Source organism: Primulina eburnea, chromosome 5, assembly GCF_022965805.1.
Source record: "Primulina eburnea isolate SZY01 chromosome 5, ASM2296580v1, whole genome shotgun sequence".
In the NCBI taxonomy this organism is placed as follows: Eukaryota; Viridiplantae; Streptophyta; class Magnoliopsida; order Lamiales; family Gesneriaceae; genus Primulina; species Primulina eburnea.
The window spans coordinates 9,618,532-9,632,428 of NC_133105.1; the positions used below are offsets into that span (position 1 = coordinate 9,618,532).

The 13,897-nt window shown below is 33.3% G+C and overlaps 1 protein-coding gene across 1 annotated transcript; it reads right to left on the reverse strand.

Annotated features, from left to right (window-relative positions):
- Positions 1–6,826: 6,826 nt before the first annotated feature.
- On the reverse strand, positions 6,827–7,914 carry LOC140831740 (RING-H2 finger protein ATL64-like). The gene has a single exon (XM_073195489.1). It carries the CDS (start codon positions 7,815–7,817, stop codon positions 6,966–6,968), a length of 852 nt encoding a protein of 283 aa, XP_073051590.1. The 5' UTR covers positions 7,818–7,914; the 3' UTR covers positions 6,827–6,965.
- Positions 7,915–13,897: the final 5,983 nt, after the last annotated feature.

Consider the following 13,897-nt stretch of genomic DNA (forward strand, 5'->3'; position numbering starts at 1 on the left):
AATAACAAATATCATCGTCCACTGGAATAGCAACAAATGTTGCCCTGGATTCCATTTATATACCAGCTCCTCACTTTCTCATTTTTCATCGAAATGAACAACAATAACTGTTGGTGTATCTACAAAATTAACCAAAACATATGATAATTAGATTGTGCAAAATTTATTAAATTATAAAAAAGGGTGGCCAAACCAAGTTGTTGGTCGACCGAAATTAAGTCGATCGACCGAGAAGTATTTTTATGGTCGACCGACTTAATTTCGATCGACTAAGAAGGAATTCATTTTGGTCGACCAAGAAATTCTTCTGTCCACAAAATTTGGTCGAAAAAGAAGAATTCCCTGTTGGTCGACCAAACTGATTCCTTCTTGGTCGACCAAACTTGGTACACTAACAAGAAGTCTTCTTGGTCGACCAAGTTGAATAAGAAAGAATTCTTCTCGATAGACAGACTTAATTTTGGCAGAGGACTATTCTTCATCGACGACTTAATTTTGATCAATGCCTGCATGAAGAAAACAATGAACAATGAATGAGATTCAAGGAAGAAACTTACTGTTTTTTTTCCTTAAAATACAAACGAATTGGTTTTCAGATACAAAAGAATCGATCAAATGCAGATGAATTGGTCTTCAAATACAGAAAATCAGGTAATATGAGTTGATTTAGATCTAGATCTGAGGAATGAGCAACAACATGAGGTCAACTTCCATTTAATGTAATGCGGAAGCAGAAGATGTGGTAGATGAGGTTTTTACTGCTGTAACACAAATTTCCCTTTTTCAATTGAAGAAGATGAAGAAGAGCTTAGATGGAGAAGAAAGAGAAAAAAGAGAACATGACAATTAATTTATGAAGTTAACAGTTTAATTAAGGGTTCATATACTAATCAAGATTCAACTCTTTTTTTAAAAAAAAGTCAGACTCCTTTATTTTTAAATCTTTATGTCGTAATCCTATTTTTTTACATGGTGCGTGGAGGAAGGGGAATTCGCGCTAGTCAGGTCCCCTAATTTTAGGTCTTAAGCGGGAATTGAAATAGAGTGGATTTGAGAAAAAAAGAGCTTTTTTGAGGTTTTATAGCAATAATAAATGATATAAATTTGGCAAGTCAAACCAACATATATTGTTATATATATGAGATAAAGAAATAACAGCGCACATATTAATGAACACTGTAAAATCAATATTCGCAGCGTGTTTTTAATGCATGTCGTCGTTTACATAAGGTCATTGATAGCATACGTGTAAGCGCATGTTGTTAAAAATAATATTTGCAATGTTCTTCTAATGCATGTTGTCTTTACTGTAAGGTGCAACAATATTAACAACGATGTATGACGTAAAAAGTAAAATATGTGGCTTGCTTTTAATACATGCAGTTGATTTAATGCGAGGAAACTCATATTTCTTGTAGGTGTGCTAACTCTAACCACCTAAGGATGTCATCTGATAAGGGATGGTCATGGGTACGGATTTAACAGGCATGAAAAACAAGTTGAGTGTTGAGCAATTTTCACATGAACAATCACTTCTATCAAAATGTATTGAAATTAAAATGCATGAGGTCTAACAACTCCTCACGTGATTTGCTCATTACACTCACAAGTGCTTGTGATGTTTATCAAAGAAACTCTCATATCAAACACTAAAGATTTTTACCATAAGTCTTTCCACCAAATGAATAGATTAAAATGTACAATCAAAAGGAATGCACAAGGGTTGTAGATAGGGATGGCAATGGGCCGGGGCGGGGGCGGGTTTGCCATTCCCATCCCCATCCCCGAATGCCATCCCCACCCCCATCCTCGCCCCCATCCCCGCTTTTTCGGGTTCGGGGAATCCCCAAACCCGAAACTTCGGGGATCAACTTACCATCCCCGTCCCCATCCCCGTTTCAAAAACATTAATATGGCAAGACGATGACGGATTCGGAGATTTTCTCAAACCAAAACTTATTATTATCTATTATTATTAGATATAAATTTAATATTAATATCAATATCAATATTAATAATAATAATAATATTATTAATATTTTAAAAATTATATTATTAATACTAATAATACTATTATTTTATTATTGATAATATATTTTCGGGACGGGTTCGGGGATTTCGGGGATGTGGATAGTAATCCCATACCCGCACCGAACTACATCGGGGATTTAAAAAAATCCCCGAACCCAAACCCGAAAAAATCGGGGATCCCCATCCCCGTTTCGGGTTTTCCTCGTGGGGCCCCAAACCCGCGGGGAAAATTGCCATCCCTAGTTGTAGAGTAGCTTAAAGTAAAATAAGATAAAAGAAATGTAACAACAGGTTTTTGGAATTGAAAAAATCATATAAAACTCTCCACAAAAAACACATCTAAACAAAATCACAAGTGTACTTTAATCTCATAATGACATCAAAGAATGATGGTTTATATATTTCTTCTATTTCTGTCATAATTCTCTTGTTTCTCACCATTTTTTTCTTGTATTTTTGTACTAAAGGTAGAGAAGACGATTACAAAACTTAGAGCTTGAATAAAAAAAATATAAGCAATTTGCAGTATTGGATCAAATTGATGTTATTAATGAAAATTTTATATGATTCTTCAATTTAAGGTCCAAAAAGATGAATAACCAATTAAAGGGATTTATCATGGCTTGTAATGTGGTTATTCTAAAAAAAAAGCTTAGGATCGAACTTGGCTCACTAGAGGTTTATGAATCAGGGTAGGCTCAAAAGAACGAAACTGATGATGCGAAAGAAAATTGTTTGAATCTAATTACCTTATCATTTTGTTTATGCACCTAATCCACTACAACGTGTTAACAAAGACACGTGTAACTATGCTAGTTCTAGAAAAATCAACAATTCATGACCAACACACAGTCAAAGAAAAAAAAATGATATAATAATTGCTCGTAGACTCAAAGCTCACAAAAGAAAAATAATATGTATGTTAGACCTCATACACTTGTCCTTTCAACTCATTATCAAAAGTAACTACTCATAATGCAGTAGTGATAATTCAAAACCAATTGCATACAAAGAAAACATCAATTTTTATAGACTTGAATCAGAAGTATCCTGGACTCAAAAGAGAGAGGTAACAAATAAAAATTAGATGCACCTAAACCATCACAAAATATTGAATGCTAGAATTCAAGTTATATATCCCCTCTAGGGATTATGACAATTTTGCCACAGGTTTAGGGACCGGCAGGGAAAACACAATGCGTTGATCCCGATTTTTTCGGGTTCAAATCCCCAAAATAGTTTGGGCCGAGTATGAGGATACTATCCTCATCCTCAAACTCGCCTCGAAAATAATAATAATAATAATAATAATAATAATAATAATATTATTATTATTATTATTAGTATTAATAATAATATCACTAATAATAAGTGATTATAATAAGTTTTGGCCCGTTGAATCCCCGCCATCGTCTTACCCCATTAATATTCTTGAAACAGAGATGAGAACGAGGATTGAGATTTGATCACCATTTTTTCGGGTTCGGGGATAATATTATTGAAACGGGGATGAGAATTTGATCACCGTGGTTTCGTGTTCGAGGAAGAAAAAGCGGGGATGGGGACGAGTATGTGGTAGAGATGGAATTCGGTGACAGAGATGGGGATGGTAAACCCATCCCCGCCTAGTATGATTGCCATCCTAATCCCCTCCCACACTTATATCTGACATTGTATCCAATGAATCTAAAAGAAAATGTTAATAAAAAATGAAAGAAAAATTAGAGAACTCCTCTGAAAATTTTGAGCATCATAGGAAAAAATGCCATATATTGTTGTAGTGGTGACGACATGATGTGAGGGTGATGAACGGTGGTGTGCAGATAGGATAATTGTAGAATTGTGGTGTTGCGTTGGTGGTTCCTGGTTGCTGTGAGAGCCTTGTTTCAATTTCAGAATATATTTTCTTTCAAGGCGTATCCACGTCCTGATTGAAATTATCTTCTGCATAGAGCATGTCAAAAATTATATCTAATCTCAGAAAAATATTTAAAATAAAAAACAATTAAAATAAAAGAAAAACGAGAAAAAAATTGTGTTGTCTCCCAAAAGCATTTGATTTTTAGTCGTCAGCTTGACCCTTAGAAATACTCATCAAAGAGCGGTTGACGTCCAAATTAAATTTCATGTGACATCACATATGAGTCTTGGTTCTTTGTGCCTCAAGTTTGGTTTGATGTATACAATGTAAGCCCATCTCTTCAATAAAACGTGACTTTAAATAATAGGCATGATATGAGAATATCATTGTTGGCTCTTGAAGAACAAAATCTTTCGAAATCGAAAACGAAGAAAGACAAAGATATCCTAGATGTATATAATATAATATCATCGGTGAGCTCAAATCTATAGTCTCGGGAGCTTATTCATCTTTCAACTTCATTGGTACTTCATTTTTGTATGTTGTTTCTTCCAAACTTACACACATGCTCAATAGCTTCCTCATTCAATGCCACAAACTTGTTTACCATAAAATTCTGTCAACTTATTATTAAACCAAAACTTTATCCCTCATCTTTTTGTGTTTGAAAGGTCAGTCTATAAAACTAGGGTGGCTAATTTCTGGGTGATATTGGTGGCTCCAACTTTTTAGCTAAGGATCCCAATATTGTGGTAGTCAAAGTCGGTCATATTATCCAGAAAATATATCATATTGTTTTCATCTCGACTAAGTAGTGGACTACCGGTTGTCAGTGCCTCATTAAATACCCATCTTCGTGTCACTACATCCAAACCTTTAAGGAAAAATCGAATAAAAACTTAGTTAGAAAATCGTGATTCCTGAATTTTATTGCTAAATTATTGAATCTCCCCTTTTCTGCGTAGAATTGCTCTCTGTTTTGTTGGTTAAACTTCTGAATACTTGTCGATAGAACATCTCGAAGTGTTACATAACAATAATTCCCCGTAGCCTTCTTCTTTTCTCAATATTCTAGTCTCTAAGTAAAATGAGTGTAATGACTATGATCGAATCCACGAGGAATAAAAGATGATTTCTTTCGAGAAAAAATAAATAATAAGGTGGATTTGTTGGATAAAGACTAACTAAATAAATACTAAAAATAGGAAAAATTATGAATTTAAAGATATTTAAATAAACAAAATAATATATTAAAAGAGAAATTCAATCTTACCAAATTTTGATTCAAGGATGTTCTATTATTCAATTTTGTAACTGGTCGTCGACTAACATATTATATATTGAGTAGGTCTTTTGTAAGACTATCTCACGAATCTTTATCTGTGAGACGGATCAACCATATCGATATTCACAATAAAAAGTAATACTCTTAACTAAAAAGTAATATTTTTTCATGGATGACCCAAATTAGAGATTCGTCTCACAAAATACGACCCGTAAGACCGTCTCACACAAGATTTTGCCTTATTTATTTATGTTGTTACAAGCAATTAACTTTAGAATTATAAGGATAGTCATTAAAATCCTTGTGTTTTCGTAATTTAATTAACCAAAACTCAGTATTCAGTCAAAACTTATCAATAATCAACTGGACATGATAATGTTCTATATTAATTAAAAATAAAGTTTTCGCCTTGTGAAAACAGTAAATCCTTAAATCTAACAACCGAGATAGCTGCAATTGATAAATCCATTTCCGTTGATTTATTTAGATTAAATATGTTATAATAGCACAATGTACCTAATCTAGCACTACTCATGTACCAATCATTCATGAAAATTATAAATTAATGAACTCATTAGTAACATTGGAAAATTATATATCGAATTAAATTGTTTGATTAATCGACATAAATCAACAAATACTTGAAAAAAAAACAAGAATATTAAATTAAACCGCAAAAACTTCACAACGATAAAAATGAAATAGTAGAAATATCATTTGAATCAGAAATAAAACTTTGTCTAGAGTTGTTTGAAGAAATAATGAAAAACTTCCTGGAACCTCTTTATGTTTCACGTTGAGGAGAGAAAATGAAGTAGAGAGAAATTTAAAGATAAAAAAACCAAAAACTATAATAAAATCTAATAATATTAGGAAGAGATTAGGTCTATCAATAAGGAAACTAGAGTTTTTATGGACTAAAACTCTATCAAATCATTCTTTATCTCAATAATATATGTATCTGTCCAAAAGTCTTTAATGAATTAAATTTCATAATTAAGACTCTTAAAATATGACATTTTCATCCTAATTTTCAAGCTCTATGTATATAGTTCAAAGGCACCGTGGGCGTGGGATTATATAGAAGTTGGGCAAGGGGTTAAGCCCGATCTCACAGTCAACTTGTTTGGCACTTATACCTCCCTTTATTTTATCAATTTCCTTCTTTTCTTAAGATTATCTTTTGATAAGATTTTACACCTTGCATATTGTTGATATATCCAAGTAATACCTCGTGGTATTATATGAATTATTGTTTTCATGAAAACAAAAACTTGTGTGAGACGGTCTCACGGGTCGTATGTGTGAGACAGATCTCTTATTTGGGTCACCCATGAAAAAATATTATTTTTTATGTTAAGAGTATTACTTTTTATTGTGAATATGGGTAAGGTTGACACGTCTCACAGATTATGATCCGTGAGACGGTCTCACATGAGACCTACTCTTCATTGAATTGCTACTTTTTATATTTGCTCGAAATTGTTTTCGGATATTTTTATTTAATGATTAAAACCGTGACGAGTCGGATCTCGTATATTACCGGAGTCGATCAATTTAACTATCAAAATTGATCACACAAAATATTAAAAAAAAAAAGAAAATGTTATGAAAATACTTGTATATGTTAGTTATAAGGACATTGTAACTAAATTAAAAACTTACACTAAATTGCCAAAATTAATCAAACATTTATGATATTAATTTCCTATATTTTCTTACTCGTTACAATTTCATTTTTGGTCCAATCAGTCTAAAAATGAGCATGGAGGTTCTACAATGAATTCATCATCCATTTGGTGTGTGCGCATGATTCGACTCTCGAGTTAACTCCCCGCGCTCAAGGTCCACGCAGGTGGCCCCGCCGCCAACATCCACGGCGGCTCCGCCATCTGTCGGCTTTCTGCTTATACTGAGAATCCTCTTCAAAGTCATCAACCTATTCCTGGAGAACCTCACCCCCTGACTCGCTCCCGAGCAAGGAGCCAAGTCCTCATCCTCCAAGTAGTATTCAAACCTATCAGGCGGCGGCGACACAGTTTCCACGTCCGCCGCCGCGGTATCGCCATTCCCACCCTCCTCACACGAGACGGACTCACCGCCATGACCAGAGCTGGAACCAGGCCTGCCCCGGCTCTGCACTGGTTTGGCCACCCGTTCAACCCGCGACCGGCAAAGGGGACAGGTCGAGTGAGAATAGAACCACATGTCGATACAGTCGACGTGGAAGGAGTGATTACATTTCGGCAGGAGGCGGATGATGTCGTCCTTCTCAAACTCCGACAAGCACACGGTGCATCCCTGCGGCGGCTCCTCCTCTTGCACCTCGCCTCGGGGGTAAAGAAAAACCGGAAGCGAACTCAGCACCACCATCTCTAGCCCCCGATCTACAATGTGGTGGTGAGGGACATTAGTGCCGAAAAGCACGCTGTGAATTCTCGGGCCCGGGCGGCGCCGATGCAGCTCCCTCTCACGGCGCCGCAGACGCATGAAATACCATCGGTCGTAAACGTGGCGGCCGATGACGAAAACCAACGCGGCGGAGAGTATACCGACGACGGCTAGCATTAATTTCTCGCTTAACAAGAACCCATCAGAGGGTTCAGTCTCTATGCGCACATTGTGATCCGAATCCGCCATCAGAGATCGTAGAGTTCAATAAAAAAAATCGGTACTTTTTATTATGCAGAAGAAGAAGAATGAATGGAAAACGGGAAGATTTTAGATCTTATATGCAATGTATACATAGACGACCAAAGAGTGGAGTTAGTTTATATTTTAATATATATTTTCGTAATATTTTTGCCAATGAACGTAATATAAAATATAATTTCATCTTTCCTAAATTCTTCTATATAAAAAAATATATAATTATCTCAAAATATATTTTTCACATTAAATTTTATGTTCGAGTTTTTATTTTATTAGTTTTTAATAAATATAATTATGAGAGGGTGAATTGGAAATTTTATTTTTAATATTTTAGAGACAAAAAATACTTATTAATAAGATGATAACAATAATATAAATATTTATATATGATTTATTGATATCCGTGTATTTTAATTAGTACAATTTTTTAACAAAAATAAATCTTGAGGATTATAAATTTGTATAATGAGACACAATATTAGAAAATAAATACGCTCATAATTTATATTTTTTTCACAATCAACAATATTATATACATATAATTAAAATAAAAATTAAATTATTATAATATTATTATAATTTGAGGGAAAGAAATGGAAGGGTTGGAATTAGGTAGGGGGAATAATAAAAAAAAAATCTGGGGGATTTTGGGAATCTAATTTTCAGGTCAATCTGATGTGGAAATCAATGGGTCAAAAGGACATTTATTAATTTTTTCAGTCAATAAATTCACTTAAATTTGTTTGGTAAAATGGTCTCTGTCTATTGGTTTTCTACCGAGTGATACTTAATTAATTGTGATTTGATTTTGAAATCCAATTATGAATATATGTAATAAATAAGAGATTATATATATATATATATATATATATATATATATATATATATATATATATATATAAATATAAAGATCTCATCAGAGAATGAACTATTTTCCTCATTATAAATGGATTTATAATTAAAAATAATTTTTTTTTTAATAAAAAAACCGATCCCTCGAATCGGTTTATAACTTTATATAGCTACACTTCTCATCGTACAATCAGTCATATTTTAATCTTAATACATTAAATTAGTTTATTTCTATACATTGCCGACATATCCTACCCGAATTCAAATTGTAAATTAAATCTATTGCATTAGATTTAACCTTTTTTTATTAAATTTTATTAAGCTTGACTAATTTAAAGAATCACAAACATATAAGGCAAAAACTTGTGTGAAATGGTCTCACGAGTCCTATTTTTTTAGACAGATATGTTATTTGTGTCATTCATGAAAAAGTATTGCTTACTTTTAATTTTGAATATCAGTAGGGTTGACACGTATCACAGATAAAGATTCGTGACACCGTCTCACAAGAGTCCTACTCAACATATATAAGCCAAATTGTTGAACTAATTTTATTTGTTTTCTCCTCGCTAAAAATAACGTTCAAAAGAAGGGCTAAAATTTAAAAACTTATATATCAAAACTTTAGTTCGAACACATGCTCTTACACGGAGTTGTTCCTATGAGTGGTCTAGTGAGATGTGTTACTATGTACATCTGTATCCACCAATGAAATAACACTCACTAATTTAATATGATAAAAAAAATATCAAAATTATATATTCAATATATGACTGTCACTTTATTCACGAGCCAAGAAATTAACATGACTCTTTTTATATATAATTGGAATTGCTAGTGGATAGGTCTGATTTTTTGGAGCAGTTGATTTTGTGTATGTGTTGGGGGTATGGTCATGTTTGTTTGTTATAAGTCAATGTGATTGTGGAACCTATTTTCTATATTTGCGTTTTAGCCTCTCTATTAAGTTACTATATTTTTTGGGATAAAAAATATCTAATGACACGTTACCGGTTAATGTCATTTTAGTTTGTTTCTTGTATACTCAATTTGTGATTTAAAACATTCCCAACAAGGCTAGAAATCCTTTTTCTTCTTCTCTTTTTAATCTTTTCTTTGTATGGTCTTCAATCTCTAGGGGAAGTTTGATATAAAGGATGATCTGACGAACACGAAGAAACGAGGATTAATTTCAGTATAAAACATGAATAAAAAAAAATATGATTTGGATAGAAGTGGAGAAAAAAATGTCAATATTAGGTTAATTAATTTACGTACATTTTAAATATGAAAAAGCACGAGTTTTGAAGGAAATATTAAAAGATTTGATAACAATAAACGCTAAAAAATCCGAAAAAGCAACGATGTTCGGTGATACTCACGAGAAATTTAGAGTTCGATTCAACAAGTGTCACTAGTCCAGACGCATGTGTCAAAATTGTCCCGAGCATGAAATCACGAATAAGGCCGTTAGAAGGGGGGCAGGAGGGTGTCCTGGCGTAGCTCCTCCGACGCTCAAGTCAGAGACTGATGATATAAGTGTAGAGCAATCAAGAGTGCTGCTGAAAAAAAATATAGTATATTCATGAACTGAGCACTCAAACCTGATATTTATAGGAGGATACATGGGCCCTTGACGGGCCTTCTACCTTGATATCTGGTTTGGGCCTAATCTTAGTGGACCATCTATAAGGTATAGTGAGGCAATCTATGGGGTATCATTTGGATAACGAATTTAAATTATATTTTAAAATTTAAATAACAAATATAAATCTTAAAACTAATATATATATATATATATATATATATATATATATATATATATATATATATATATATATATATATATATATATTGTTAACATGAAAACACTTGATAGACAATGGAGCAGTTTGTGAGGACGATGGAGTAGCTAACAGGAAACAATTTAGAAGTGGAGTCAGTGATAAATTTATGCATTTATTTTTAAATTTATTATGTTAATATGTTATTTAATTTATTAATATGGACTGTTGATATAAGTGAAACTATAGTAAAAATTAAAATATTAAGTTTTTATTAAACTCGTTTAATTCGATAAAACTCGAAACTTGCCCAAAATATTTAATAATGTTTCACTTATTTTTCAGAACCTTAAATATAACCTGTCTAAAATTTGGATAACACTTTTTTTTGGGTACGTAGATGTATAAAAACTAAACTAGATGTTGCCCCGATTTTGTCGATTTTATAATGTAATAACTAATAGGCTTACAGCATTTTGTTTATTGGATGGCCTTGCATGACAATTGGTTTTAATTTAATGAATTTATTTATTTCTTGCATCTAATTATTGATTGATATGTTTTTATCATTGTATGTGAAAAATGACTAAAACTTGTGTGAGACGGTCTCATGAGTCGTATTTTGTGAGACATATATCTTATTTGAGTCATCCATGAAAAATATTATTTTTTATACTAAGAGTATTACTTTTTATTGTAAATATCGGTACTCTTGACTCGTCTCACATATAAAGATTCGGGAGATCGTCTCACAAGATACCAACTCGTGAATAATTTGGCCCATTGTTTATATATTTGTTGTTTGATCTCAAACCGAAATGTTAGATATTAAAGTTTAGCCTCACAATATCAATCAACACTGATTACAAATAGTATTTCAGTTTCTGTGTGTGGTTTATGTGAAGACGGAGATTTTTCAAATCTTAATGTGTTTTTATTTAATTAAATTCAAATAAAAATATAAATAAAAATAGATTTATCAATTCTAGAAATAAGTTAATAGTCTCATAGTTGAGTCTGGTACCATTGTGTGTTTTGGTCACTTGTCTTTAAATTGATTTTGATGTAGCAAAAAATGATGATTATCCAAACTACTCTGCTGGTTCGTAAACGGATCCAAGTAGCTGGTGGAGAGAAATCTTTGTGGGCTATCACCCGCGTCAGAAACGAAACGTCAGAGGCGTCGAGGTGGATACTCCGACGCTCAACAAGTAATTGAGAGCTAAAAGGTTTTAGTATCCAAAAGTCTTCCTCCTTTAAATAATGAGAATACTCTCCTATTTATAGATTTTTTTCGGAGAGTGTATAGTGGGTTTGAGCTTTTATAATTAATAATAATTGTGGGCTTGGGCTTTTATACTTAATTTGAGCCTCATTACCCATCAGATTTAATCCCCAATTAATCTCTTTTGTCCAAGTTGATTTGTTAGATTTCATTAGCATTTTACTTCAGCTTAAAATTAGTTAATAAATTCAATCACCTCATTTAATTTGATTTGTCTAGATTAAGATTGATAATAAATATCCTAGCAATTAAATATTAGTCTTTGTAGGAACGACTCAGACTCTAAATCCGATTTCTTACAATTTGACAGAGTGCGCCTTCTAGTCCCAACCGATTTCGATGGTCATGTTTTTAGCGTCGCTGCCGAAGACTGTTTATTTAATAATAAGATTAATTATTTGCTTGAGACTAGACTTTTATTTGTTTGTTTTTTTAAATTTTGTTTTGGTTCTGAATTTCTCCCTTTGTTTTTGTACAAGTTTTAACTTACTTTATACGAGTACTCATTTTCGAACCACTAGAGATCTGAAAAGTGAAGCAACCGTGTGGCTTGCATAATTATCATCTAGGTCTATAAGGACATGAACTGGGTTGGTTGAGACGTTTCTGAACAAATATTTCCCGCCGACAGAGATGGCACAATCTTTCAAGCAAAAGGATGGGGAATTCAGCATGTGAAAGATTAAAAAGGTGTCCTCAACTTGGACTTTCACCATGCCAACAGGTCCAGATTTTCTACAAAGAACTGAGCCATCGATACGTTCTATGTCAGATGCAACAACAAATCACAATTTGTTGATCACAAACATCAGCATGGGAATAATTTTGAATATGCTGAGAGTAACTTGAGTTGGCAAGATGCTAAGCGAGAGAAGAAGGCTGGAGTCCTTGAAATGGATGTATTGACAACACTCACAACAAAGATCGATGTTTTGACACATCAAGTGCCTCAGCTGCAATCGAATCAAGTGAACCAGGTTCAAGGAGTAGTCATGGAGGAACAACAAATGTTTGGAACCAAATCATCAAATTTTGTATGGAATCAGGGGAGGCAACAATACAAACCTTATGGCAACACTTAAAATCCGAGATGGAAAATAAGCTAAACCCGCCCCAACCCCAAATGCAATCAAGGCTATAACAAATCCAGGCACAACCACCAGAGAGACTACAATATGGAAAAATGGTACTTGATACACCTCCAGGATTCAAGCAAGAGAAGCATAAACCATGTTTGGAAGATGTTATGATGAAATATGTAGCTTGGACTGAAACAAGGCTACATAATCAGGAGGCGATAGAACATAAGTTTGAAAGTCAATTGGACCAATTCGCTAACCATAGGAGCTCCATGATCAATGTTGAAACGTCTACTCAATATTTATTTATTTATTTATTTTTTAGCTCTCAATTTAAAAATAACATTTAAATAAATCGCATGCATGCAACCTACTTAAAAACATCATTTAAAAATTGTCACGAGTAATTACCAATAAAATAAGACGGAGTAAAGACGAGTAAAATCATGACATCAACTGTAAAATAAAACAGCGTGTAAAAAATCATCGTATTCTTTCCAAAACCAAAAGAAATCATAATGTGCGGAAAATTCATAGGCCCTCGGGTCGTGTCGCCCATCAGGTCCGCTGGCTCAGAGTCCAGCACCTCCAGTCTCCTCGACATCGAACTCACCTGCATCACACATGCCTATTGTGTCTAAAGACTCAACACGCCTGTACCAGTAATAACAAGTGCATATACATAACATACAACAGTGAAAAATATCATAATCAACATAACTTTCATGAACTTAAAAGCGTAACGTAAACATCTCGTGGAAAATCATATCTTGTCATATCATGTCATAATATACGTGTCAAAACAGCTCATCATTAATAATCATTCATCATTCAACATTCATCGTTTATCATTTATCGCTCATCATTCATCATTTATCATTCATCATCTATGATTGGTGAATTCAGTTCATTAGAGGTGACTATCGTACATCATCATTTACGATGGATCCATCATACATAGAACCGCGGTACCCGACGGGTGTCGGACATCAGTTACAGGATCACCCATCCACTGTGCCTAGGACTCATCATCAGCATTTACATACATGTCTTAAACATTTACATATA

Bases quoted from the DNA above. Each gene is read 5' to 3' on its own strand.
- LOC140831740 (XM_073195489.1), bottom strand. From the start codon at position 7,817: ATGGCGGATTCGGATCACAATGTGCGCATAGAGACTGAACCCTCTGAT.